The 27834-nt window shown below is 37.1% G+C and overlaps 1 protein-coding gene across 5 annotated transcripts in view; it reads right to left on the bottom strand.

Annotated features, from left to right (window-relative positions):
- The window catches only part of LOC110458105 (kinesin-like protein KIF13B), a 333374-nt gene that overhangs the window by 282547 nt on the left and 22993 nt on the right, over positions 1-27834 (bottom strand). For all 5 annotated transcript variants that reach the window (XM_021509676.1, XM_021509680.1, XM_021509677.1 and 2 more), the window contains exon 2: positions 10887-10959. In XM_021509676.1, the coding sequence (XP_021365351.1) occupies positions 10887-10959 (73 nt within the window). The remainder of the gene's footprint in view (positions 1-10886; positions 10960-27834) is intronic.

The raw sequence follows: 27834 nt of genomic DNA, 5'->3' as shown, positions 1-27834 counted from the left end.
CCTTTCACCGCCACTGCCCAACCCTTACTTTTATGATTCCTATCACCCCCACTGCCCAACCCTTACTTTTATGATTCCTTCCACCCCCACTGCCCAACCCTTACTTTTATGATTTCTTTCACCCCCACTGCCCAACCCTTACTTTTATGATTCCTTTCACCTGCACTGCCCAACCCTTACTTTTATGATTCCTTTCACCCCCACTGCCCAACCCTTACTTTAAAGATTCCTATCACCCCCACTGCCCAACCCTTACTTTTATGATTCCTTTCACCCCCACTACCCAACCCTTACTTTTATGATTCCTTTCACCCCCACTGCCCAACCCTTACCTTTATGATTCCTATCACCCCCACTGCCCAACCCTTACTTTCATTGTTTATAACTCCATTCAACCAACCAAATACCCATTCACAACCATTCACAACCCCACCCCTAAATCTTATGATCTGTTCACCCCATAAATTCTTCTTTTATCCTTTCCGACCCCACCCCACTCTCAATTTCTATCATTCCTTCTTTAAATATTGATACCTGTGGGATTCAATGGTATAAGACTTAATTATTAACTCATCTATTTATTGTCAAGGAATCTTGGTTCTTACTTATCCTCCAATTAATCTGAAAGTTTTGAAAAGTAGCTATCAGTAAAAATATGTATTTCAGTACTTACAAAGATGACTGCAAAAAAATGTTTCACAATTTGTTACAGTAAAATATTGCCAGATCTAACAGATAATATCCAAGACTTATCTCCCTTAGAAATATTTACTTACCACTATCTCATGATGAATTGCCAATGAGCACACTGATAACATAAAGTATATACCCTCAAATACTGATGGTATTATATGGTAAATACCCTCAAATACTGATGGTATTATACAGTAAATACCCTAAACTACTGATGGTATTATATGGTAAATACCCTCAAATACTGATGGTATTATATGGTAAAAACCCTCAAATACTGATGGTATTATACGGTATATGCCCTCAAATACTGATGGTATTACATGGTAAATACCCTCAAATACTGATGGTATTATATGGTAAAACCCCTTAAATACTGATGGTATTATATGGTAAAAACCCTCAAATACTGATATTACTAAATGGTATATACCCTCAAATGTTGATGGTACTATATGGTAAATACCCTCAAATACTGATGCCAGTATATGGTAAATACCCTCAAATGTTGATGGTATTATATGGTAAATACCCTCAAATACTGATGGTACTACATGGTAAATACCCTCAAATACTGATCCAAGTATATGGTTAATAACCTCAAATGTTGATGGTACTACATGGTAAATACCCTCAAATACTGATGGCATTATACTGTAAATACCCACAAATGTTGATAGTACCATAGAGTAAATACTCTCAAAAATGATGGTATTTAAGGAATGATTTTTATTTTTTCAACATTTATGAGGCCATAACAACAATGGGTTTATGGACATATTGAATGAATCGCGTTAGCGATTCATGTAAAATATGTCCAAAAACCCATTGTTGTTATGACCTCATAAATGTTGAAAAAATAAATATCATGCCTTATATTTACATTGACGAATCCTTTCAGTGGATCGATATAACAACGAATAAAACAAATAAACAGGGTTGGTTCCTGCTTATACACGTGTGCAACGCAGTGGCGAGAACAGTGTTTTTTCGCGGGGGAATGTGACACTATCGTGAGAGATCTTAGCAACCGTCAACAACAATAACACAACAAAATGTAGTTCCATATTCAATGTTTATTTGTAGCACAGGACACCTGAATACGTGGATATTTCACAAAGCACAGTTCAATAATATTTTAAGATGTAAGAATTAAGCATCTAGTTCGGTCGTTCCGAGTGAGTAGTTTTTGTAGTGTATTACTACGCAGTGTGATCAGGTTACTATCAGTTCCCACGTGCTGAGATTCTATGAACACCTGTGTTATGCATTTATGAATGTAATTTTTGTCAATGGGTCTAAGCATACAGAATGTAAATATTATATAGTAAATGCCCTGAAAAATTATGGTACTATATATTAAATAACCTCAAACATTGATGGCCTTATATATTCTCAAATACTGATGGTACTATACTGTAAATACAAATGGTATTATACGTTAAATACCCTGAGATACTGATGGTAACCATATGGTAAATACCCTCAAGTGTTGATGGTATTTTATGGTAAATATCCTCAAATACTGATGGTATTATAAATTAAATACGCTCAGATACTGATGGTATTAAACAGTAAATACTCAAAAATACTGAAGGTGCCATACAGGAAATACCCTCAAACACTGATGGTATGGATTTAGTTAACTTATTTCATAGGCGAGTCAGATGACATGTACATTAAAGCCTTGACAAACTGCCCATCCCTTCCTTCGCAACCTCAAAAAGTCTGGGGGCACATCTAGCTGGGCAACAAAGAATTTCACTTTCTGTACAGTTCTCCAAGAAACAGGCGGGCTTATTACAGAGCACCATCTCAGGAAATTTGGGGGTGGGCTTATTACCAGACGTGGGCTTTTCACTGGTAAAATAGAAGTATTACCAACATATGTTGATATCACATTTACTTTCTGTTCTTGACAGTTCCTTTATACATCTCCAAATATATAATGCCAAACCACTTTATATTGCCAACATTTGACCGGCAGTATAAGAAGGTTATACTGTAGGATGGAGGGCAGCATAAAGAGGATTTATGGAAATAAACTGGCAGTGTAAAGAACCTGCAATATCTTATAAGGGTCTGAATATATCTACACAAGGAATGAGGTGGCTAGACAGGTTTACCACGTTTACCGTCTAGGTGGGCCTGTAGGACACACCTCACCAGACATACACCTGAATAAATCTACACAAGGAATGAGGTGGCTAGACGGGTTTACCACATTTACCCTCTAGGTGTGGGTCTGTAGGACACACCAAACCAGACATACACCTGAATATATCTACACATGGAATGAGGTGGCTAGACGGGTTTACCATGTTTACCGTCTAGGTGGATCTGTAGGACACACCTCACCAGACATACACCTGAATATATCTACACAAGGAGTGAGGTGACTAGACAGGTTTACCATGTTTACCGTCTAGGTGGCCCTGTAGGACACACCTCACCAGACATACACCTGAATATATCTACACAAGGAATGAGGTGACTAGACAGGTTTACCATGTTTACCGTCTAGGTGGACCTGTAGGACACACCTCACCAGACATACACCTGAATAAATCTACACAAGGAATGAGGTGACTAGACAGGTTTACCACGTTTACCGTCTAGGTGGACCTGTAGGACACACCTCACCAGACATACACCTGAATAAATCTACACAAGGAATGAGGTGGCTAGACAGGTTTACCACATTTACCCTCTAGGTGTGGGTCTGTAGGACACACCAAACCAGACATACACCTGAATATATCTACACATGGAATGAGGTGGCTAGACGGGTTTACCATGTTTACCGTCTAGGTGGATCTGTAGGACACACCTCACCAGACATACACCTGAATATATCTACACAAGGAATGAGGTGGCTAGACGGGTTTACCACGTTTACCCTCTAGGTGTGGGTCTGTAGGACACACCACACCAGACATACACCAGAATATATCTACACAAGGAATGAGGTGGCTAGACGGGTTTACCACATTTACCGTCTAGCTAGGTCGACCTGTAGGACACACCTCACCAGACATACACCTGAATATATCTACACAAGGAATGAGGTGGCTAGACAGGTTTACCACATTTACCCTCTAGGTGGATCTGTAGGACACACCTCACCAGACATGAACCTGAATATATCTACACAAGGAATGAGGTGGCTAGACGGGTTTACCACATTTACCCTCTAGGTGTGGGTCTGTAGGACACACCACATCAGACATACACCGGAGTCCTCCTTGCATATTTTTCAGAAACAACATTTTTTTATACTGAAAAGCCTTGAAATGCAAAAAAAATTGTAAGTGAATGACAGAAAAGTGACAAATTCACAATATAGTAGCCCTGAGATGACAAAACTTCAATAGAATGACTTGAAATGGCAAAAAAATGTAAAACAATGAGCCTGAAATGGCCAAATAAAAAGGTAAATCGTAAAGTGCATTAGTGGAGAACAATGACATACTGCCACAAACATACAAATATAACCTTGACAACGGCAACAATACAGAGCAATAACAGAGAGAGTGTTAGATTTATATTCACACTGCAAGTTAACTTTATCCCATAACACCACAGTCAGGTAAGCTCAAACAGATATCTAGGGGAAACAGAAACAATGGAGGGCCAATGATTATGTAACCCAAGGTGATGGATGTGGGATAGAGATTGGATAACGAGCACCTCAGTGTTATAGTGGGGCCCATTACCAGATAATGCCTGGCCCTGTCCCATCCCTCATGTACCTCACCCATCAAGTCCTTACAAAATATCACTCTTCCAAATAAATCAAGACCAAAATTGAATAAAGGCATCACACACTGGATGGAACAATTTGTTTTTCAATTTTGATAAATATTGATGCTGCTTATTCTTTTGTCATTCCTCATAATAAAATCTAAATGAAATTTAGCCAGAAGATTGGTTTTACACAGAAACAGATAGCTCTTGATCATTGGGAAACCATCAGGTGTGAATTGGATTGGGGGATATGAGATACGGTAAATTCTAACAAATTTGATCAAAACAATTCAACTTCCCAAACTATGCATACTTATACAGATCTAACGTCATCAGCAACTCATTCTGCCCTTTTTAACTAGATCAATCATTCCATTGTTTCAGAAAGCTGCACTTTAAATTCAAATAAATAATTAAAACATTTCATTATCACATCAAAAAAAAATCCATTGAAACATTTTCAGAGTGAAAGATTGGAATCAAACATTAACTCATTCACCCCTGAAATTTCATAATGAATTAATCCAACCTCTAAATTGGAAGGGTTCTAATCTATCTTCAGGGGTGAATGAGTTAAGATATAACATATAACTGCCCACCTTCTTTGCAGAAACACCGAATTATTTCTGGTTGAGTTTGTCATCTAATCAACTGAATGATTTTACAAACTGCAATTCAGATCTTAATAAATGAATGGTAACAGTCTTAACAAAACATGAAGCCCTTGAAATTTCTGTGTGGGAAAAATGTTGCTTTAATCGCATTATGATTATACATTTATCAGTAAATATATCATTAGGTTTTACTGGATCTCAGTATTAAAGCATTGTGATATATAACTGGGGTTATATTATAAAACATTGTTTAACATTTTCTTCAGGTTGATCAGTATAGATTGTGGAAAGATTCATAGAGCACAACCAGTGAATTCGTAACATTTCACTGGTTGTGCTATATGAACCTTTTACAAAACCTTATACAACAGCAGTTGCTAATTTCATGCTGATATATATAAAAGCTATTACATTGCACTGTCTTTTACAGCCATCGTAGTATAATTGTAGAATGTTATCAGTGATAATTGTGTTTGAGATCAACAACATTGTGTTTATCTTGGAAGCTATGAACAGGACAAAACCTCGCTCAGTGCTATAAACCCAATTACTGGTGCCTTGAGTAACTATAATATCCCCTACTTCAGTCTTCCAATGTCTTTTTACACTGTTTTATACAATTACCTTCAATTAAACTGACTGTGATGGCCAAGTGCATTGACATTTCTTGAATTTTAAATTAATTTGTTTTACTCTACTGACAATTTTCATCAGATTTTTTGTGATCTTAATTAAAAGCAAACAGACTCCAAGACAAATTGTGTTAATATCCATCGCATTTTGTTTGCCTTTTAAGTAAATGTTTTCAGGCTTTATTTTCAACTAATTGGTGTTAACTATTGATTATAAATTCAACTATCACATGATCAGGTATCTGTATATACGCCATACATGATGAGTCCTCACCATAAGCACAGAAATTTCAAGAAATACATGTAATCCAGAGCAGTTGAGACATAGAGGGACATGGTGGACGAGTTTCAGACCTCTACCACTGGGTCACGGGTACAAGGCCTACGTTGGGCAGTCGCCAGGTCACCAAAGGTCGTCAGGGCGCCACGGGGCGCCATAGGTCGGTGTTTTTTCTCTAGACGCTCTGGTTTTCCTCCAATTGAGCTACCTGTTCACCAGTAATTGACCCAGTCAAGTTCTGCTACATTCCTCCCTCCTTTTTTTCTATATCCTCAACCCGTAATACAACACTATTTACAACCAAGATTTGGGTACCCCCTTGCCAAATGTTTACCCCATACTTAAAACAAGGGTTGGTCACGTGCATGGCACCAGTGTTAACAGAAGAGAGAGAAATGCACAGGCAGACCTGGATTCAAACCCAGGACCCTCTGAACTGTAGACAGTTGTGCTCTAGCATTTGAGCTACCTAGTTACAGACGATCGACCAAGCCCTACAAAAACAAAGTCCATTTAAGGACTGAAATCCTTGTAAGATGACATCAACAATTTACCAATATATGGCATTTATAACACTATATATGCCACTGCTATTTGGTTGGGTTACATTAGGGGGATGCCATGTGACTGTACAAATCTTAGATTGAACACTGCTTTGATGTACATTTTTTCACTAGAGGTATGTCACAGTGGTGAACCATCTAGTCGCTAAGTGATAGTACATGTGCAAGTGGTGAACCATCTTGTAGCTTGTGGCTGATCACTCGGCTAGAAGGCTAGCACTGCCAATACAACTCCAGACTTGTAACTATAATCGTTGGTTCAACTGCTATGAGAATACTTGGGGAAGCTGACAATGGTTATAGATACATGAACAACAGATTGTACATGTTCTACCGTCCATGTCTGCGTCAGAGGCAGCCTGTACACGATGTCCTATTCAGACATGTGATAAGTAAGTGCTCTAACTTTCACTGCCCAGACCTGGCCAGATGATCCCCATATATGACATTTTGCTGTGAAGCTATACGGGTCTAGACACCATGTAGATTATAGATGACAACAAAAACTGGCCATCAAAAAAAAAGCAATTAAATGGAAGTCCCGCGAGAATTATACAGGCAACAAGTTTGGCCATTTCAACTCTACACACCAAAAACCAATATGACAACCCCAGTTTATATGTCACCTTACATATAGAGGAAATCTATGATGAAGGGCTAGTTTTCCATGTCATAAACCCAAGTAACATCTTCACAGGGGAGCCAAGCAATAGGTCCACAGAAGTGATGGGCTCAGGATCAATTATAATCAAACATTGATCAGTTTGCACTTTCTGATTCCAATTATCAATTGCAAATTCCATAATCGAAATTATCAGTTCATCATTGAAATCAAATTATTTTAATGTATTCTATGTAAAATATGCTTTGAAAGTCACATATTGTTATGATTTATATTATATGACTGATAAAAATGCAAAATAGTTGATTGATATCAATTCATTATAAAAGAATGAAACCTAATGTATAGTGAACAACTCTGTCTTTTGATGTAACAGTAGTGTTCTCACTTTGTTTGGGTATTCCGTCCCAAAAAATTATAAACCGATTGCAATCGATCATTGATCGGTTAACTACTTCCGATTATAAACCAATTATCGATCATGTTTTTAAACCAATTGCCCATCACTAGTTCTCAGCATTACAGAGAACCCTGTTACTGTACCACTGGTATCCTTTTCCCTAGGTACCATTACAGACAACCCTGTTACTATATCACTGGTATCCTTTTCCCTAGGTACCATTATAGAGAACCCTGTTACTATATCACTGGTATCCTTTTCCCTAGGTACCATTATAGACAACCCTGTTACTATATCACTGGTATCTTTTTCCCTAGCTGGTACCATTACAGAGAACCCTGTTACTATATCACTGGTATCTTTTTCCCTAGCTGGTACCATTACAGAGAACCCTGTTACTATATCACTGGTATCTTTTTCCCTAGCTGGTACCATTACAGAGAACCCTGTTACTATATCACTGGTATCTTTTTCCCTAGCTGGTACCATTACAGAGAACCCTGTTACTATATCACTGGTATCTTTTTCCCTAGCTGGTACCATTACAGAGAACCCTGTTACTATATCACTGGTATCTTTTTCCCTAGCTGGTACCATTCAAAACATTTCAACTGAAGCGACATGTTCTCTCCCAATCAGTTTTTCATTATTGTTAATATTTGACATGATTTTACATTTTTCATCAGTAAATCTTGCGCTAAATTTCAAAGGCAAAGGTAGAACTGGCATATATAGAATCTGTTCTGGGAGACACTGGAAAAAATATTCTTTCTTAAGATATGTCATATATTAGCCCTTTTAACCCTATGTAACTTTACTAGACTGTACCATGCATTGATATGGATGAGTCCGTTATGGTCTACAGTGGTGAAAGGGTTTATTGAATTCCAATGGGACTGCACAAAAGCAGAGAGTACTCAAACATATTTTTCAAAAAAAAATAATTAAATGACCTTATCTTTTTCTATTTGGTACACTCACCAAACAGAGCAAACACAAGTAGTTCTTATGTGAAATAAGAAACTAGGAAATATGCTTGGAAGGGGCAGCAACGTGGGAGTATGAAATGTCAACAATTATCACTGACTTTACTGTAAACTAGCAATTTATTTACAGCCAGCAGTGTTTTAATTTCTTTTGGTGATCAATATTTTGCAAACAATAATGATTTAAATTGTCTATCATAAAGTGTTGCGGTTAATTTGTGCTTTGCACTGCGACAAGGTCAAACGTTGCCTCCTTGAGGAAATTGAGATATGTTGCCATGGAAACAGTGTTTGCTGCAAACTTTCCATTTGGACTTTATTATAGTTTGATGTTCTTCAATCCCCAACAATTCCGTGTTGATGGAAACATTTAATGTTAATCTTTATTCCCCAAATCTTACATTATTGTCAATCCAGACGGAATGAGTATGCAGGTAATCGCAACTGGTCATAAATCTACAATGTGAAAGTTAAGTAAACCAATCTACCAATTGAAGACAGAAAGCAGAACATTTTTCCTACAACTGAACATGAGTAAAAAACACCAGCTTTCATCCTCTTCTTCATTTCAGCATCAATGTATCATAAAGCCAAAAGGTACGAAGCATCCTCGTTGCAGATTTTAGAAAATGACAACTGCAAACCATCTTCAGTCTTAACTTTAAACCAAAATGAAGTTATGAAATCAATAGAACCTTAATACAGGTATGATTGATTGGCTTTCTGACGCCCCTTACCTGTTCTGATGGTGATACAGTATGTTCTGATTGGCTTTCTGACGCCCCTTTCCTGTTCTGATGGTGATACAGTATGGTCTGATTGGCTTTCTGACGCCCCTTACCTGTTCCGATGGTGATACAGTATCGTCTGACTGGCTTTTTGACACCCCTTACCTGTTCTGATGGTGATACAGTATCATCTGATTGGCTTTCTGACGCCCCTTCCCTGTTCTGATGGTGATACAGTATTGTCTGATTGGCTTTATGACGCCCCTTACCTGTTCTGATGGGGCTACAGTATCTTCTGATTGGCTTTCAGACGCCCCTTTCCTGTTCTGATGGTGATACAGTATGTTCTGATTGGCTTTCTGACGCCCCTTACCTGTTCTGATGGTGATACAGTATCGTCTGATTGGCTTTATGACGCCCCTTACCTGTTCTGATGGTGATACAGTATCTTCTGATTGGCTTTCTGACGCCCCTTACCTGTTCTGATGGTGATACCGTATCATCTGATTGGCTTTCTGACGCCCCTTACCTGTTCTGATGGGGATACAGTATCGTCTGATTGGCTTTCTGACGCCCCTTACCTGTTCTGATGGGGATACAGTATCGTCTGATTGGCTTTCTGACGCCCCTTCCCTGTTCTGATGGTGATACAGTATCGTCTGACTGGCTTTCTGACGCCCCTTACCTGTTCTGATGGGGATACAGTATCGTCTGATTGGCTTTCTGACGCCCCTTCCCTGTTCTGATGGTGATACAGTATTGTCTGATTGGCTTTCTGACGCCCCTTACCTGTTCTGATGGGGATACAGTATCGTCTGATTGGCTTTCTGACGCCCCTTACCTGTTCTGATGGTGATACAGTATTGTCTGATTGGCTTTCTGAGGCCCCTTACCTGTTCTGATGGTGATACAGTATGTTCTGATTGGCTTTCTGACGCCCCTTACCTGTTCTGATGGTGATACCGTATCGTCTGATTGGCTTTCTGACACCCCTTCCCTGTTCTGATGGTGATACAGTATTGTCTGATTGGCTTTCTGACGCCCCTTACCTGTTCTGATGGGGATACAGTATCGTCTGATTGGCTTTCTGACGCCCCTTCCCTGTTCTGATGGTGATACAGTATTGTCTGATTGGCTTTCTGACGCCCCTTACCTGTTCTGATGGTGATACCGTATCATCTGATTGGCTTTCTGACGCCCCTTACCTGTTCTGATGGGGATACAGTATCGTCTGATTGGCTTTCTGACGCCCCTTACCTGTTCTGATGGGGATACAGTATCGTCTGATTGGCTTTCTGACGCCCCTTACTTGTTCTGATGGGGATACAGTATCGTCTGATTGGCTTTCTGACGCCCCTTCCCTGTTCTGATGGTGATACAGTATTGTCTGATTGGCTTTCTGAGGCCCCTTACCTGTTCTGATGGTGATACAGTATCTTCTGATTGGCTTTCTGAGGCCCCTTACCTGTTCTGATGGTGATACAGTATGTTCTGATTGGCTTTCTGACGCCCCTTACCTGTTCTGATGGTGATACAGTATGTTCTGATTGGCTTTCTGACGCCCCTTACCTGTTCTGATGGGGATACAGTATCGTCTGATTGGCTTTCTGACGCCCCTTACCTGTTCTGATGGTGATACAGTATCGTCTGATTTCCTTCCATGTCCACAACATATTTGGTGCCAAGGTCGATTTCTGAAAGAAGAACAATGAAAATTAATTATCTTCAATAAGATTCATCAGTTTGAAAATATGTTTTATCAAAGTTTTACTTTATATACAAACAATGTACGTATCAACTGTGTCGCAACGTTTCATGACCGACTGGTCCCTTTGTCAAGCTAGGACTGAGTGAGACCGACTGGTCCCATTGTCAAGCTATGACTGAGTGAGACATACTGGTCCCATTGTCAAGCTAGGACTGAGTGAGACCGACTGGTCCCTTTTTCAAGCTAGGACTGAGTGAGCGATGCTTCATGATTATTTAATGATCACAAACACGATACAAAACAAAATCTGTACCAGTGTTTCACTAAAAGAAAACATAAGTACGATTACTTTACTTAAAGACAAATTCTGTACCATTACTTCACTTAAAGACCAATTCTGTACGATTACTTCACTTAAAGACAAATTCTGTACCAGTACTTTACTTAAAGACAAATTCTGTACCAGTACTTCACTTAATGACAAATTCTGTACCAGTACTTCACTTAAAGACAAATTCTGTACCAGTACTTCACTTTAAGACAAATTCTGTACCAGTACTTCACTTAAATACAAATTGTGTACCAGTACTTCACATAAAGACAAATCTTGTACCAGAAATTCTTAAAAAACAAAGCAGTTCAGTGTTATGAGTTTGATACCAGAACAGTTTACTGTAATGTACCGATAGGTAATCAAACAGGAATGAATCTAAGATAATGAAATACCGGTTCACAAAGAATTTAATTTAAACATTTTAAAAACTGTTTCGAGATGAAAGGCGCACTACACCTCAGTGTGCTTATTATTCTCTGTGGACATGAAGGCAGCAACACTTGCGTCATTGTAGCAGTGATCCAGGTACGTATGATAAAATATTGATAGTGTAGTTCGTCTCCAACCATACACAGCTAGCAACTATACAATATCATCCAACCATTTACAGCCATTTCTATATACAATAAATATCTCATTTAAACGATGGATTTATTACCAGCTTTTTAACTGGTTACCATTATGGTTTTAGACTGTTAAATTATCTCTACATGAATGTAACATTTGTATACTCCACTGAAAATGTTTTACAATTAGTATACTGGTGTGATGACACCTGAAGGGATGTCACAGATGGAATGAAGTATAGAGGGCAATAACTCTGTTTAAACACGGCTAAAACAGCTGTTTGTTACATTGAAGAAATTGTTCGAGTGTTTAAACAAATTTGACCCCTTTGACCTTGAATAAGGGTCAAGGGCATTTCCTTTTGCAAAATGTGTCCTGCATGATGCTGCCGTTACAGCAAAGAAATGGACAAAATTGCAACAAAATCTGCGACTTACAGTCAACGTGGGTCCGTCGAACAAAAACAAAGGATGAGTTAAATGTGGTGAGCAGCGATGAATTGGCAGTGAACTTCTAGCGAGGCCGAACAATCTTCATACACTTACGACAGACATCAGACATGATAAACGCTATGAATTTTCTATCGAAATATGCTCCTTATATGACAAAATTATTCTATTAAATTTGCCGACTGTCTGTTTAGTTGAAATCATAAAAAATTGTATCTTCACACTTGAAAGATCGATTTTAACAAGATGTGATGACAAAAAAATACAACATCTTTTATCAACTAAAACTAAAAGTAAAAACAACGTCGGTAGACTATACGTATTTACACAGAGTTTGGTGGAAGCCATATATACAGTTCTCACGAGGTAATAAGATAAACAAAAGACAGTGATTGTAATGTGTCTTAAATAGCAATCTTACTCCATGGGCTCATATGTTTTCACAGGTGTATTTTGCCGTTTATTTTAGACAACACACATGTAAAATGAAAAGAAAACAAATGTACAATGTGATATATGTTTTAATTTTTAATTTTACTTCTTTGAATAAAACCAACTGAATCATATTAAACACGAATCATATATATATAATATTATATTATGGGGCCGGAACGATTAAGAATATGGGGCCAGACCGGGTAGGGGCCTGATCCACTAAGGTCGGAACGACTATGGACGGAACAACTCGGGGGCCGGAACAACTTGTATTCACCTATAACATTGCCTTTGATATTGTAAAATGGTAAAAATTAATGGCACTAGTGAAAAGTCAATCCAACTCACTGCTACAAGTTGAACCAGATAAGCGGCTAGAACATTTAACGCATGCGCAACAAGCTCTTATCTCAATTCTAGCCTAGAGGGGGGTACCCAAATTGGCGCTTGACTACGGAGAAATACGATCTTCTGGAAAATTCCACGAAAACCCTGAAAATACACCCCATTTTCAAAACCCTCTAGGAGCCTTTCTGTGAAAGATATCGAAAAACCAAATATATCGTTTTCTTCAGAATAACTTAGACTACTTATGTTTGGAGTTTCAGTTCGTCAGCCTTAAGGGTTAATTCTCCAGGGTGAATTATATAGAAACTAGTGGTCAAAATGCCGATCTCCATAAATAGATTTTTTCCAGATATAACAGATATACAAGGAGGTAGATCGCACTGAGTTCTACAAACATGGAAAGTTTCAGCAAAAGTTATGGAGCCAGTTTTTCGTACTCAAAGTGTGTCGGACGCCATCTTTGTTGTTATGCAGGGAGATATAGTGTGAGTTATCTCCCCTCGCACATGCTTTTATAGATCCCGGCAAGATATCCAATCGGAAAGATCGTTACAAATTAGAAGGGTGACAAAATGTACTTATGTATCAATCAACTGCAAAGGTGGCTTTAACAAAATAACAGAACAGAATACAGTAGAATAAACTTCACAGCGTAAACACACAAGGATAAAAAAACAAATTCAGAAGTCCAGAAATGAAACTTGCTTTAAGTTACTTCAAAATTCAATGACTATAATTACTAGAAGCTTCATAAATTAACTCTCAAATCAACACATCATAATAACTTTTAATTAAACAATAATCATTAGTTATTATTTCGGAATGTATAATAAAATGTTTAATCTGCACCTATTTCCAGTTTTAAATTACCATAATAAACATTCTGTTCTAAAACTTGGTACTGCGCTGTTTATAATGAAGTTTTACAAGAGCGTGAAAATTACGAAGAATTTTCATCTAATCACAGCCACAGATTATGTAAATTTGAACAAAAAAAACATTTCAAGTTCAATTCAAATCTCTTAATATTATTCTACCACAAATGAGCTTTATTATTGGTGCAATGCAATATTTTGTTTTTGAAATGGTCCCTCAAATAGACAGAATTTGCTACAAAATTTCAAAACATTACTGCTGACTAATCGAAACTTATTGGACATTTGTTAAACAGGATAACGGAAATAAACAGCAGATTTTATATACAGTAGCCAGCCTTTTTTTTCATATTGAAAAACACTTGCAAAATGGCAAAATAATGTAATGCATGCATGCGCATATGCACTTCCTGGCAGTGGATGTGGTTACGCTGTAACAACCTCTTGTACGTGTCCCCAACATAACGTGAACAAACAGACCTTGACCGAGACAAGATTGATTTGCATCAATTATTGATATCTATTATAGGTATTGAAACTTTGATCTCAGCCACATCACAGTTAATACTGACAGTATGCACACTAGCAAAGGGACTTAATAATGTACGGGCATAACGACAGCCCGAATGATCTATTTTTACCTCAATTAATTCCTACTGAAAAGCCGTCGACATTGTTTTATTTTTGATTTACGCTTATACGTACATTACATGGATATTTTATAAACAGTCTACACTTATTGAACATCTACAATCCCACCATGATAAGCGCATATTCCCTTCACATCAAAACATGTACATATTGCAACCTCATAAATACCAATTACGATTCCTATCAATATTCACATGCCAACACACACATATAGTCTTATACAACCTTCCCCCCCCCCCCCTCTTGCCCCAACACACACACACACATCCAAACACACACACTCTTGCCTTCCCCATTATATTCTAAGACATTAAAATAAAACAACAGTCTGCTAACATCGTCCAACAGTCCAAGGAAATTCTTTCAAATTCCTAGGGACCCATTTTCTCCGAAATGATGTTGGAATTATTGTGAGAGCGTGCCCTAGAATTGATAAGGTTTGTGAGGTCCTGTTAGCCTGCTCTCAGTCCAGCAGTACCCAGACAGACACTCTATTGATTTTTATAGTACTGGTTCCAACTATAGCCCTGTTGTGTTTCAAAAAGTCAGCCACTTATTCCGTGACGAAAAATACAGGTTCCGTGAAGGCATCAATTAACTGATTGATAATTCTACCCACATCTGCAATTTTCTTGTTATTTTTCAACACAAGTTGAAAGATCCCGTAAAAACATCATACATGTTCATTTCAGTTGTGTTTTGTTTGTTAGAACCATCATACATGTTCATTTCAGTTGTGTTTTGTTTGTAAAAAACATCATACATGTTCATCTCAGTTGTGTTTTGTTTGTTAGAACCATCATACATGTTCATTTCAGTTGTGTTTTCTTTGTTAAAAACATCATACATGTACAAGTCAGTGTGTTTTGTTTGTTAAAACCTTCATACATGTTCAAACCATCATACATGTTCATTTCAGTTGTGTTTTCTTTGTTAAAAACATCATACATGTTGATGTCAGTGTGTTTTGTTTGTTAAAACCTTCATACATGTTCAAACCATCATACATGTTCATTTCAGTTGTATTTTGTTTGTAAAAACATCATACATGTTCATGCCAGTGAGTTTTGATTGTTAAAAACATCATACATGTTGATGTCAGTGTGTTTTGTTTGTTTAAACCATCATACATGGTCATGTCAGTTGTGTTTTGTTTGTTCAAACCATCGTACATGTTCATGTCAGTTGTGTTGTGTTTGTTAAAACCATCATACCTTGGACATCTTCATTCTTGCTGTATTTTGTTTGTTTTAATTGGAAACTAACGTCAATATTTTCTTAAGAGACAGACACTCTATTGATTTTTATAGTACTGGTTCCAACTATAGCCCTGTTGTGTTTCAAAAAGTCAGCCACTTATTCCGTGACGAAAAATACAGGTTCCGTGAAGGCATCAATTAACTGATTGATAATTCTACCCACATCTGCAATTTTCTTGTTATTTTTCAACACAAGTTGAAAGATCCCGTAAAAACATCAAACATGTTCATTTCAGTTGTGTTTTGTTTGTAAAACCATCATACATGTTAAGACCATCATACATGTTCATTTCAGTTGTGGTTTGTTTGTTAAAAACATCATACACGTTCATGTCAGTGTGTTTTGTTTGTTTAAACCATCATACATGGTCATGTCAGTTGTGTTTTGTTTGTTCAAACCGTCATACGTGTTCATGTCAGTTGTGTTTTGGTTGTTGAAACCATCATACATGTTCATGTCCGTGTGTTTTGTTTGTTTAAACCATCATACAGGTTCATGTCAGTGTGTTTTGTTTGTTAAAAACACCATACATGTTCATGTCAGTTGTGTTTTGTTTGAAAAAACCCACATACATTGGACATCTTCATTCTTGCTGTATTTTGTTTGTTTTAATTGGAAACTAACGTCAATATTTTCTTAAGAGACAGACACTCTATTGATTTTTATAGTACTGGTTCCAACTATAGCCCTGTTGTGTTTCAAAAAGTCAGCCACTTATTCCGTGACGAAAAATACAGGTTCCGTGAAGGCATCAATTAACTGATTGATAATTCTACCCACATCTGCAATTTTCTTGTTATTTTTCAACACAAGTTGAAAGATCGCGTAAAAACATCATACATGTTCATGTCAGATGTGTTTTGTTTGTTCAAACCATCATACATGTTCATGTCAGTTGTGTTTTGTTTGTTAAAACCATCATACATTGGACATCTTCATTCTTGCTGTATTTTGTTTGTTTTAATTGGAAACTAACGTCAATATTTTCTTAAGATCTCACTATCAACTGGTATACAATAAAATATTGAGAGTTAAAATTAAAATTAATCTTTTTGCGATCAATACCCAGAATGACATTAAAAGATAGAAACATTTAATCAGAAGAAACAATCTATCAATATGTAACTATACTGTATCCCGGACAATTTTCACCCAGTCACACATTTGCCCTTCGCCAGTAAATTCATATTCGCCCTGTTTTAATTTTGCCTTCACATTTAATTACTATGTACATAATGTTGTTTATATACTGTTCGCTATAATGATAAGTTTGCCCCCATTACAGAGGACAAGGGCCAAAAAAAGGCAAAAGTTCAACTGTAGCGAAAATTTCCCAGTAAACGGTATTACATTTAAACAGATGCAAAAGCCATGATTTACAGGAAAGTTATACTTGTACAGAATGTATTTAATTTAAAATTCCCAGTGTACAGTATTTCGTATAAAATGCAGACAAGATATTCTTAGATTACATTACCAATCCTTATGTACTGAAGAAGATGCAGACAGTGATAGCTGAAACCAATTGCAACATTTCACACAAATAAACTGATGCCAATAAATTTAGGCAATTAACTGAATCACATTTCGATGAATGTTTAATAAAATCACAATAAGATCATCCTCAAAATCGTTTTAATTTAAATTCTTTCCCATGGTTCCCAAGACTGAGATATTGTGTTAATTATGGTAATGTGTTTCTGTATTCAGTGTGTGATGATATCAAACAGTTGTGTCTAGTTCATGACATCATTAATAATGTGCAAAACACGATGTTCACACCATCATTAACTAAAATCCTTTCACTTATAAATCACCACACAATATCACAAATGCTAATCTAGATTTTCTCATAATAAATTTTCGTTGTCACAATCGTAATATATCTGAATAAAAGCTATTGTCACTTTGATGCCACAATTCATTAGATTAACCTTTGTGCTGCGCTTTCCCTGTAGAGCGACACGTCCCGATGACGACAAAATCAGACGTCAGACACCACCATACACATCGCCACCAAATTACTAAAATTGATCGAAAAATGCCATGAATCATGCCGTGTTGGTACTAAGTGCGTTCCTCTGGGCCAGACATATTGGGGGACACATTCAATTCCTATACAGTCGATGTGAAATGCTTGCGAATAATTAAAACTGTAAACATGAAAATTGACTGCAATAAGATGCCCAATGGGCCTGTATCCCTAGTTTGTTTCTTTGTTCAATTGAATCTAATTATATGTTAAGCCCCCCGGGGAACTACAGCCTTCCTTAATACAGTAATAGAATCCCACACCCCCGGACCAACGATGCTGCTCAGTACCTTTGGTTAAGATCCATATAAATGTGTACATGAATCAGTTATAGGAATGGGACCTACATTGCCACTCCCTGAAGTAATGTCCTATCCTTCAATACTTCCAGTCCAATATCTGCAGTTGCTATGGAGTGGATTTTTTAAGCAAAAATGCATGCAATTCCCGGTTTAGGCCCTGTGATTCCTAAGGTGGCAAGAGCCTCAAAACATTCATTGATACTTATTAAAGCTAATTGATACAACGTATGATTGTTTTACTCCTGTGAAATATTAGGACCAAATGTGCAGTAAGAATCTGTGCAGTTGTTCTTCTGACCATTACCTCATTCACACCTGAAGACACTTTTAAATTCATCTAATTCAAAGGCTGGAATAGTTCATTATGAATTATAGGGGTGAATGAGTTAAACGACCTAACTTTGTCTTACTTTTGGCCTTTTTTATAAATAATACCAGGTAATTAGAGGTTCTTATATAGCGCTTTATCACAACCAAGTTTGTAGTTCGTCTCAAAGCAGTTCACAAATTATTTTCCATGGTTATAGGGTCTTTGCAACCAGCCAATATCTTTCTCAACTTCCTGAGTACCATACAGCCGGTGCAGCCATTTCGGTGCTCACAGCTAGCATTCAACAATTCTAGCACTGCCCAACCACTTACCCATTTACAGCAGAGTAGACTGGAACAAGCGGGGTAAACTATATATTCAAAGATACAACACAGTGTCGTGACGTGACTTGAACCCGCAACCCTTAGGTCACAAGCCCGATATCCTACCACTAGACAGACTACCATGCCTCCTTTGGTCCCAGTGGGACAGGAATCTTTAAGCAGGGTTGCCAACCTCTTAGGAGTCCAGTGTGGGAGATCTCCCTCCACTGGGTTTTACAATGTGTGATACTTTTGACGGCGTCGCAGCGTAACGTCGTTTTAGGTGTTAAGATAACATTTACAAATGTATCGAACAAATCCTGGCTTTCTCTGACTCCTATAACACCTGCATTGTTGATATTTTCACTTCAAGGTCTTTGTAGGAAAATAAAACAAAACCTTTTTTGCAGATATATAAAAGATTTTTATTTATTGCACAAAAAAAACTGACATCAGAAATGCAACACATTATATAATCAAAGGCCTTTCTTGTAACGATTCCACCCTTGGCTAGAACAGGTACCAGTCTTTTTTTCTGTATTTCCATTACCTGTTTAAAAAATAACAGTTCATATCAAAAGTAAGAACTTTACCATAGTAACATGAAAAAGTTCATAACATAAAAATATGATAATTTGACAGTGGAAAAATATTTTACAATTACTTCTGGCTACTATTCTAAGCAACAAATATCAGTTAGACCCTTAGCATTTATACCACGTTGGCAATCCGATCTGTTGCATGATTATGTATTGGACTACCTATGTACTATGTGACGTATGTCTATCCAACATGCCAAAGCACTTCCCGAACCTCGTTATTTTTTCATCGCATCAGATTAAAATTGTTTATTACTACAAGTCTCCGGTGTGTTAAATCATATACGCCACTTTACTGCAAAAAATAACTTCGAACTTTTCATCAGCCATTAGCTACTGTCTGATCGTGATTCAAGAATAGTTTTCTCTTAATATAGGTGAAGGCCCGGCCTAAAAACAATCTCCTAATACACGACGATATTATTAGTAAAACTTTCTTTTTCTGTGCAATAGGAACGTTCAATATTAAGCTTAAGAGTGAGAACAACTTAATTGATTGATTGATAGGTTTAATGTCCGCTTCACTACCGAGAAGTTCGGTTATCCAGCAGACGATTGTGAAAACACCTCACCTTACGATATATTTACATTCGTTTCCACCGGATGTAAAGCGACACCTCGCGTCAGCTCACTTCCAAAGCACAACGTTGCAATAAGAGTTATTCCCCTTTATACGACCCAAACTAAAAAATGCCGATTTATGGCTTCGCGTGGGATAGAGGGAGAATATTTTCGAATGCGTGAGATTTTGTCTCACGCCGTGGGAGTTGGCAACCCTGCTTTAAGTTGATGCAACCCCTGGGGCCAGCAGGGGTCGCATCAAGGGGTCGCATCAACTTTAAGATCCCTGGCCCACTGCAATGTATTTTTAATTTTTTTGGTATTAATTAACACAAAATGATGATGATGAACAAATTTGTTAATAAAAATACATGTGTAGTCCTCAAGGGGGATATCCTGATAATGTATGTGCAGGATTTGGTTTAGACATGTTTCACTCTTTGTAAATATTATATCACCTGCCACTATCTTATAATATCTACTCATTGAACAGATTCAAAATTTTCCAAATGCCCTTGTAATTATTTACTTACAAACCAACTTTACTCACTTAAATATACCCTAAGGGTTCTAATGAAATGGTTTTGATACATCCCCCAACTGTTGCATGGAAGATATGGAATTTACATGGCCAGCCACCAGAAGTCTTAGAATTTCCATTTGTTCATGGTAACCAGCAATCAAGGGGATAATAAGCAAGGTTGAGGGCCGAGTAAAGACCGGTGTCAAGCTTCCAGGCATAAACACAGAGTCTAGAGTGGAAACACAGGGTCTCAATATCTCATTAAGACATCTGAAAGGGGACACACAGAGCTCTGTGCTCACTTAACCTTACACTCCGAACCAACACTGGACCAACCTTTCTGGTAAAGGGGCTCTTGTTTGTGAAATTTGGCGAATTAAGTGAGAAAACCAATCATTATTCCTAGCACGGCCAGTATTACTATTAGATTTAATCCTCACGAGACAAACGTTTCATACAAGAGATTTCACATTGACCTTCGACAAAAGGGCACCTGTTTGTACACTTAACACTAATCAAGTGAGAAAATAGTAATTATAGTTGTCTACAGAATATACAAAACATAGCATACGCCTCTCTCATAGTTGTTATCATGGACAAATCAACTGACGTGTTTGACACAAAGGATATTGACCATGAGGATGTTTTAGAGGACCAAATAGTTAACAGGATGTTTTAGAGGACCAAATAGTTATTAGGATGTGCCAAGAAAGGAATATAAGGAACTTATCATCGTTTTCTATTTCATTTGTTATTAATACATCATGAACAATAAAGCTCTAAAACCTAACACAGTCATTACTTATGTCATTCTGATTCATGATATTCCAAGTTTAAAATTTCCGTTGTTGTCTTCCTAAAATTTCCAAGCTAGTGGAATTGAAAAATATTTACCAGTTATTGCTAATAATGGCATCTTTTAAGACAAATATGGTAATATTTTTATAATCCCTGTGTCTTATACATCTGAATTGGATTATGTTTTGCAATCTATTTCATTTTAAGCTAATCACATCACACTTTAATTGCCATTCTAATCACATCACACTTTAATTGCCATTCTAATCACATCACACTTTAATTGCCATTCTAAAACAATCACTTAAATGAGATCTCAATACTCATCTGTATTAAATTTTATTTTGATATTGACACTTATTTTTCAAAATTAAAATGCTGTCTTTCATAAATCTTGCAATTAAAACACAGGACAAGCAATAATTGGCGAGGCTAGTAAATGGTATCAACTTCAAGTGACGATTAGTTCGGTCTCCACAAGGACTACCACCGATACCCTTATGCAATATTTGATCCATTAGAATTTTTCACTTTCAATTTTCTTCGTTTGCATACAGTAATTGTTTTGAAAATGTCAAATATCTGTTTCCTCGATTCATTACCCCTGCTCCCCCCCTAATTGTCTTTTTGACTAAACCTTATATTGATTTTGCTCGGTCCTTTGAAGATTTGAGGGTTGTAAGGTCATTATAATTTAGAAGGTGTAGCTAAACATGGATCGTGTTCACTACAGACATAACAAAAATCCAGTTTTCTTTAAATCCACTGGAATTATAAATCACACAGTTGTCATTTAGTAATTAGCTAATTTCTCCCGGTGTAATCAATCCTGTCTCAAACGTGAGATTTAAGATAGCCAATCACGGGCACAATCAGGTCAGACGTGCCAAAAAACCAATGGGAGTAGTGATCAACGTTCCTGGTTGTGTAAAAAGTTCAATCCTTTCGTCTAAAATAATAATAATAATATACAACATTTTATATAGCGCCCTATCTAGCTAAAATAAGCCACTCTAAAGCGCTTTACAGTACATAGAAATACTATTAATACAATTAGGATATACAATTTTTGAGGAATTTGTAGGAGCATGCCTTATCAGGCGCTAACTACTAGTCCTATGCCACCTTGCTAATATCTCCCTATGTGTGTATGCCTGCATGTTTGCTGGAGATGTAATGTGTTCTGTTTGTAGTGGGACCGTGCTGATAGATTGATTGATTGATAGGTTTTACGTCCGCTTCACTACCGAGTAGTTCAGTTATCCAGCAGACCTGGGGCCGTGCTTCCAACGGCATCTTTTTATAGTGCCACCTCACTTAAATGCTACATCACAGATTCCGCAACATCCACCCCAGACCGTTTTATACTCCACCTGGGTCCATGGAGTTGTGTGGGCAGGAGAAAAACACTTTCTCTGATATTCCATGAATGCGACGACTTCGGGGGTCGAACCCCGGCCGCCTGCATGGAAGGCCGAAGTGTCAACCCCTCGACCAATCAGCCCAAAAAGCTTAATGTTTATACTTTTCACATCTTTAAGAAACAGTTGGACATAACAAGTTGATGACAACCTCTCATCAATCGGTATTTAGTAACAGTTTATGGATAAAACAGTAAGCAGTTTTTCGATAAATTTTCTTCACAGCAGGGTGAGCATCGCAGTGACGTGAGATAAAGTGAAACATGACATTAACAGAAATTATGTTTTCTGACGTAACGTTCCATTGTTGTTTTGTTTGTTTGCCGTTTGATCCTTTGAATGTGTATTGTTTGGATGAAAATGAAAATGAAATAAAGTGGTCCAAACTGGGGTAACCCTAAATGTCCAAGTAATTGATCCTACAAAGAAGATTGTTTAATAAAGATATTTTTAAAATACTTTTTCTTTATCGACAGTGAAATAATCATACACCTTTTCTATTTTTGTGTTATTGAACTGTGCTTGTTAATAAAGTACTGTCTCTGATATTCCCGACACATTAGTACAAGCTAGAAAGGAGTCCAATATTTGACCCGTGACTTGCCCGTGCCTAGAACTCAGGTCTATCAATCTAAATGACCCTGCCAATGAAGAGAGTCTTATAACCACCATTCCCATATATATACTCCCCAATAATGGAATGTTATATCAATTAGCAGCCTGTTATCCTTGTAATAATCACAGTACAAATTCTCTGTTGATGACGTGAGTAACTGGTCCCAAACACACAGATGTGAATTGCAAAAATATTAATACAGCTTCATCACAATACAATTTTAACAAACACTTCATATCCTAAACATTCAGGTTAATATAAGTTATTAATACAGTGTTTATCATAGGAGTCAAAAGATACATAGTGTTTATTACTTTATTGGGGGGGATACAGTACATACCCAATGTGTTCTTTGCACAAAGTTCTTAAAATTTTCAGAATGATTCATGTGCAGAAATGAATACAGCTTTTTGGAAACCGACCCTATAACTCCCAATACAATCTCTTGGTCATTCATTACAATTCATTTTCAAAGACAGACAACACTTTTTGAATAATATAACTTGAAAAAGTCTATCATTAGATAGTCAAAATTGCAGTCAGTTAATATTTAAATTATAAAGCCACAGATAAATTAAACTCAAGAGAACTTTGAACTCCCCACAAGTGATGGAGATACTGCTACAGGGTACACTTGTAATTGGAATTAGCTAATTAATCGATAATTGGATAAGATTACCGAAACAAACTGTAACAAAGGAAGTGTTAATGAGTGGCATGTTTCTAATTAAGAGGTTTAATTGTGTAGGTTAGCAGTACAGTTCATACTGTATGGTGCTGCCTCTATAGAACTCCACTACCAAAGGTGTAGGACATTCCCAGTCAATTAGACTTCAAACTTGGTTTGTTTGGTTTGTTTGTGTTTTACGTCCTATTATAGCTATGTCCATTTAAGGACGAGCCAGGTTTTGATGGTAGAGGAAAGCCAGAGTTCCAGGAGAAAAAACAACGACCAACTGCCAGTACCTGGTGACTGCCCCACGTAGGTCTCGAACCCACGACCTTAAGTGGTGGAGGGATAGTGGTACCAGAATATCGAACGCCTTAACCATTTGGCCACCGTGGCCCCTTCAAATAGACTTCAAATGCCACGGCCCAATGCGTTGACGTCACTATTATAATATCAGATACCACACTGACCGTTCATGGAACATGGCTGTTGTATTCATTTAAATAATGCTTTCCTATGCTAAAACCATAAAGCATTTCCTGAAGGAACATACAGTATATCAACTTGGACCAGGTTCCGAAAGTTGGTGGTATATACAATTGTAATACAAATCATATGTTTTTCTTGAACACATACTTAAACATTTGTCAGAAAGCTATATAAAGACTTTTTTGCAGAAAAATGTTTGAAGTAGGTGATCAGTTGTCCACCTTGCAAATTCAATAAAGGGCAATAACTCTAAAAATCACAAGGCAGGTACAGGAATATGGTGGTTACAAAGTCCTCGACCATATCGGCCTTATGATAATGGAGACTGTGATTCCAGCAAACCACTTGATTTTATGACTATCTATAAAATCAGCTCTTTGCCAGCATCTGAAGTTGAAAAAGGAACAAAAACAGATTCAATTGTAATGAATAAACCTCTATTTGCAATCAACTCCCTAGGTGATTTACGCTCGATATCTTGTGACTTCTTACAGCACTTCAAAGTATATATACATGTATGTTGTAAAGTCAGTGTGTCTAAATTACAAATGTCTGGACAGGATTGCAAAACATTTTTTCAAGAAAATGTTATGAAGTTCCCAGTTTAATATCTGGATTAGAGTTTACCAGAGCCGTAGCGCTGTCACACGTCACAGAGTTCCATACAGACGAGTCCCTGTGATCTCATTACAAACACTACAGGCACAGCTTGTGCCATTGTTACTCTTCAAAGTTACATCAAAAATTCTCCATTTTTTTCCAACTTCTTTAATTGAAAGACTTCTGAGATTTTAAGCCAGATCAAGGCTTAGAAGATGCTTTGATTTATCTAACAATGTTCGACAGTGATGGAGGTCTGATGGCCAGCAGCAATATAAAATTTGGTCGGTCTATGGAAAGCCAGATTGTCTACATAATTTTACAGTTCAGCCATGCATTTAAGCAAATTTTATTGTGTGAAATAACAGTATCCATTTAATAAAACTCTTTGCTATGTAATCCTCACAACAGACTCACTGTTACTCTATACAACTACATGTATACCTTGTGTTAAATGAGGCACAGTTGGTAGAGAACCAACATTTCCAGAAACATCCCTGTTTCTAAGCCAATCAAAAAAGGCCTAATAAAGTTCAATAGGTATGCCATTAAATAAGCATAACGTTGCTTGATTGGCTAAATTGTTTAAGTGTTGAAATTTGTGAATGAAACATATCTACAATCGACTAAAACAATGACACTGACCAAAATTTTGGCAAATTGAAAGTAGAATTTGTTGTATTAGCACATGTATGGCTAAATGAGTTAGACAATGCTTCAGATCCAGTGATTCAGACATAGAGGACAATCAAGATGACAGTGATGACAAATGTTTTATTATACCGATACACACTGGAGAGATAGTATTAACTAGAAAATATTTGTAAACCATAAGCTGTATAGCTTCACGTCCCAACTACCCTTTTGATGGCAATGGAGCCAAATGCTTCCGAGTTCGGTAGCAAGCTCTGCCCATCTCGGGCGTCGCTTCCAAGTTTGGTAACAAGCTCCGCTCACCACTCGCCTGATTGGTTCGGCGGAAACACCCGAGTGTAGGTGTGTTTTAGTTCAGAAGGTGTGTTTTAGCTCCCAGACTAACACACAGGAACTAGTCAGGCAAAAGTGGGGATATATTCGATTCAATCAATTACTTGTATATAGAGTAAATAAAGTAGAGGTATATTAATTAATAAAAAAAATGGTTAGGATCGACAATTTAAATTGTGTTAAAATGGTTTGAAAATTGAATTTGATGGGAATCAATACCATAATGTTATTGGTCTTTGATGTGTATTGAGTGGCGAAAGGAATACAAATTTTGTGCATATAAATATATATATTTCAGTACTTTTTGCAGTAAAAGACATCATTCCAAGTTAATATTAAGCCTGAAGATAATGCTACATTTGACTTTTTGTCTTTAGAAAAGGCTAAATACAATAGCATTCTTCTTGTGTGCAATCAATAATTCAATCTTCTGCCCTGGAGCAAGACTAGGGTGCCTGCCACATTTTAATTTTATTTAATTACATGATCTGAACACCAACATGATGGAATCAATGGTAATACTATACAGGTGGCCTGTTAAAGTTCAGTTCCCCGTTCCATTTCTGTCCATCACGACAAATCAAACTGTCCATTATAACGCTAACCCTCAAATCCCCTCATCCATGATAATTATTTTTTTATAAATATTTGGTAATTTAAGTCAAAGTAACTGTATTTTGTCTTTGCAACAAACAAGAGAAGGGACGTTATGTGATTTTTTGGTATAAGTTTTATAGGCTTGTGTTGGAAAACCTCATGACTTCTATTTAGTAAGGTCTCCTCTGATCCTGTCTATCTCCTTGGCTCCCGAATCCTACACCCAACTCTGGGATACCATACTTGATTCTGAGGTACTATGCTGGACTCCAGAATAATTGACTCTGAAACACTAAACTTGACTCTGGAATACTTGACTCCAGCATAATTAACTTAACTGTGGTATACTCAAGCATACTACACTCAACTTTGAGAAACTATATATTCAACTTTGAGATCATTTATACTTGACTCAATAACAATGATGCTATAATAACCTTGACTACAGAATACTTGACTCCAGGAAAATAAACTTGACTCTGGAATACTTGACTCTGGGATAATAAACTTGACTCTGGAATACATGACTCCAGTGGAATACTTGACTCTAGGATAATAAACATGACTCTGGAATACTTGACTCCAGGAGACTAAACTTGACTCTGGAATACTTGACTCCAGGAGACTAAACTTAACTCTGGAATACTTGACTTCAGGATAATAAACTTGACTCTGGAATACTTGACTCTAGGATAATAAACATGACTCTGAAATACTTGACTCTAGGATCCCGGATAATAATCATGACTTTGGAATACTTGACTCTTGGATAATAAACATGACTCTGGAATACTTGACTCCAGGATAATAAAACATGACTCTGGAATACTTGACTCCAGGATACTAAACTTGACTCTGGAATACTTGACTCCAGGAGACTAAACTTGACTCTGGAATACTTGACTCCAGGATAATAAACATGACTCTGGAATACTTGACTCCAGGATAATAAACTTGACTCTGGAATACTTGACTCCAGGATACTAAACTTGACTCTGGAATACTTGACTCCAGGATACTAAACTTGACTCTGGAATACTTGACTCCAGGATAATAAACTTGACTCTGGAATACTTGACTCCAGGATAATAAACTTGACTCTGGAATACTTGAC

The sequence above is a fragment of the Mizuhopecten yessoensis genome, unplaced genomic scaffold (genome assembly GCF_002113885.1).
Source record: "Mizuhopecten yessoensis strain PY_sf001 unplaced genomic scaffold, ASM211388v2 scaffold9431, whole genome shotgun sequence".
Taxonomy (NCBI): Eukaryota; Metazoa; Mollusca; class Bivalvia; order Pectinida; family Pectinidae; genus Mizuhopecten; species Mizuhopecten yessoensis.
This window is presented reverse-complemented; position numbering and strand designations above follow the sequence as displayed.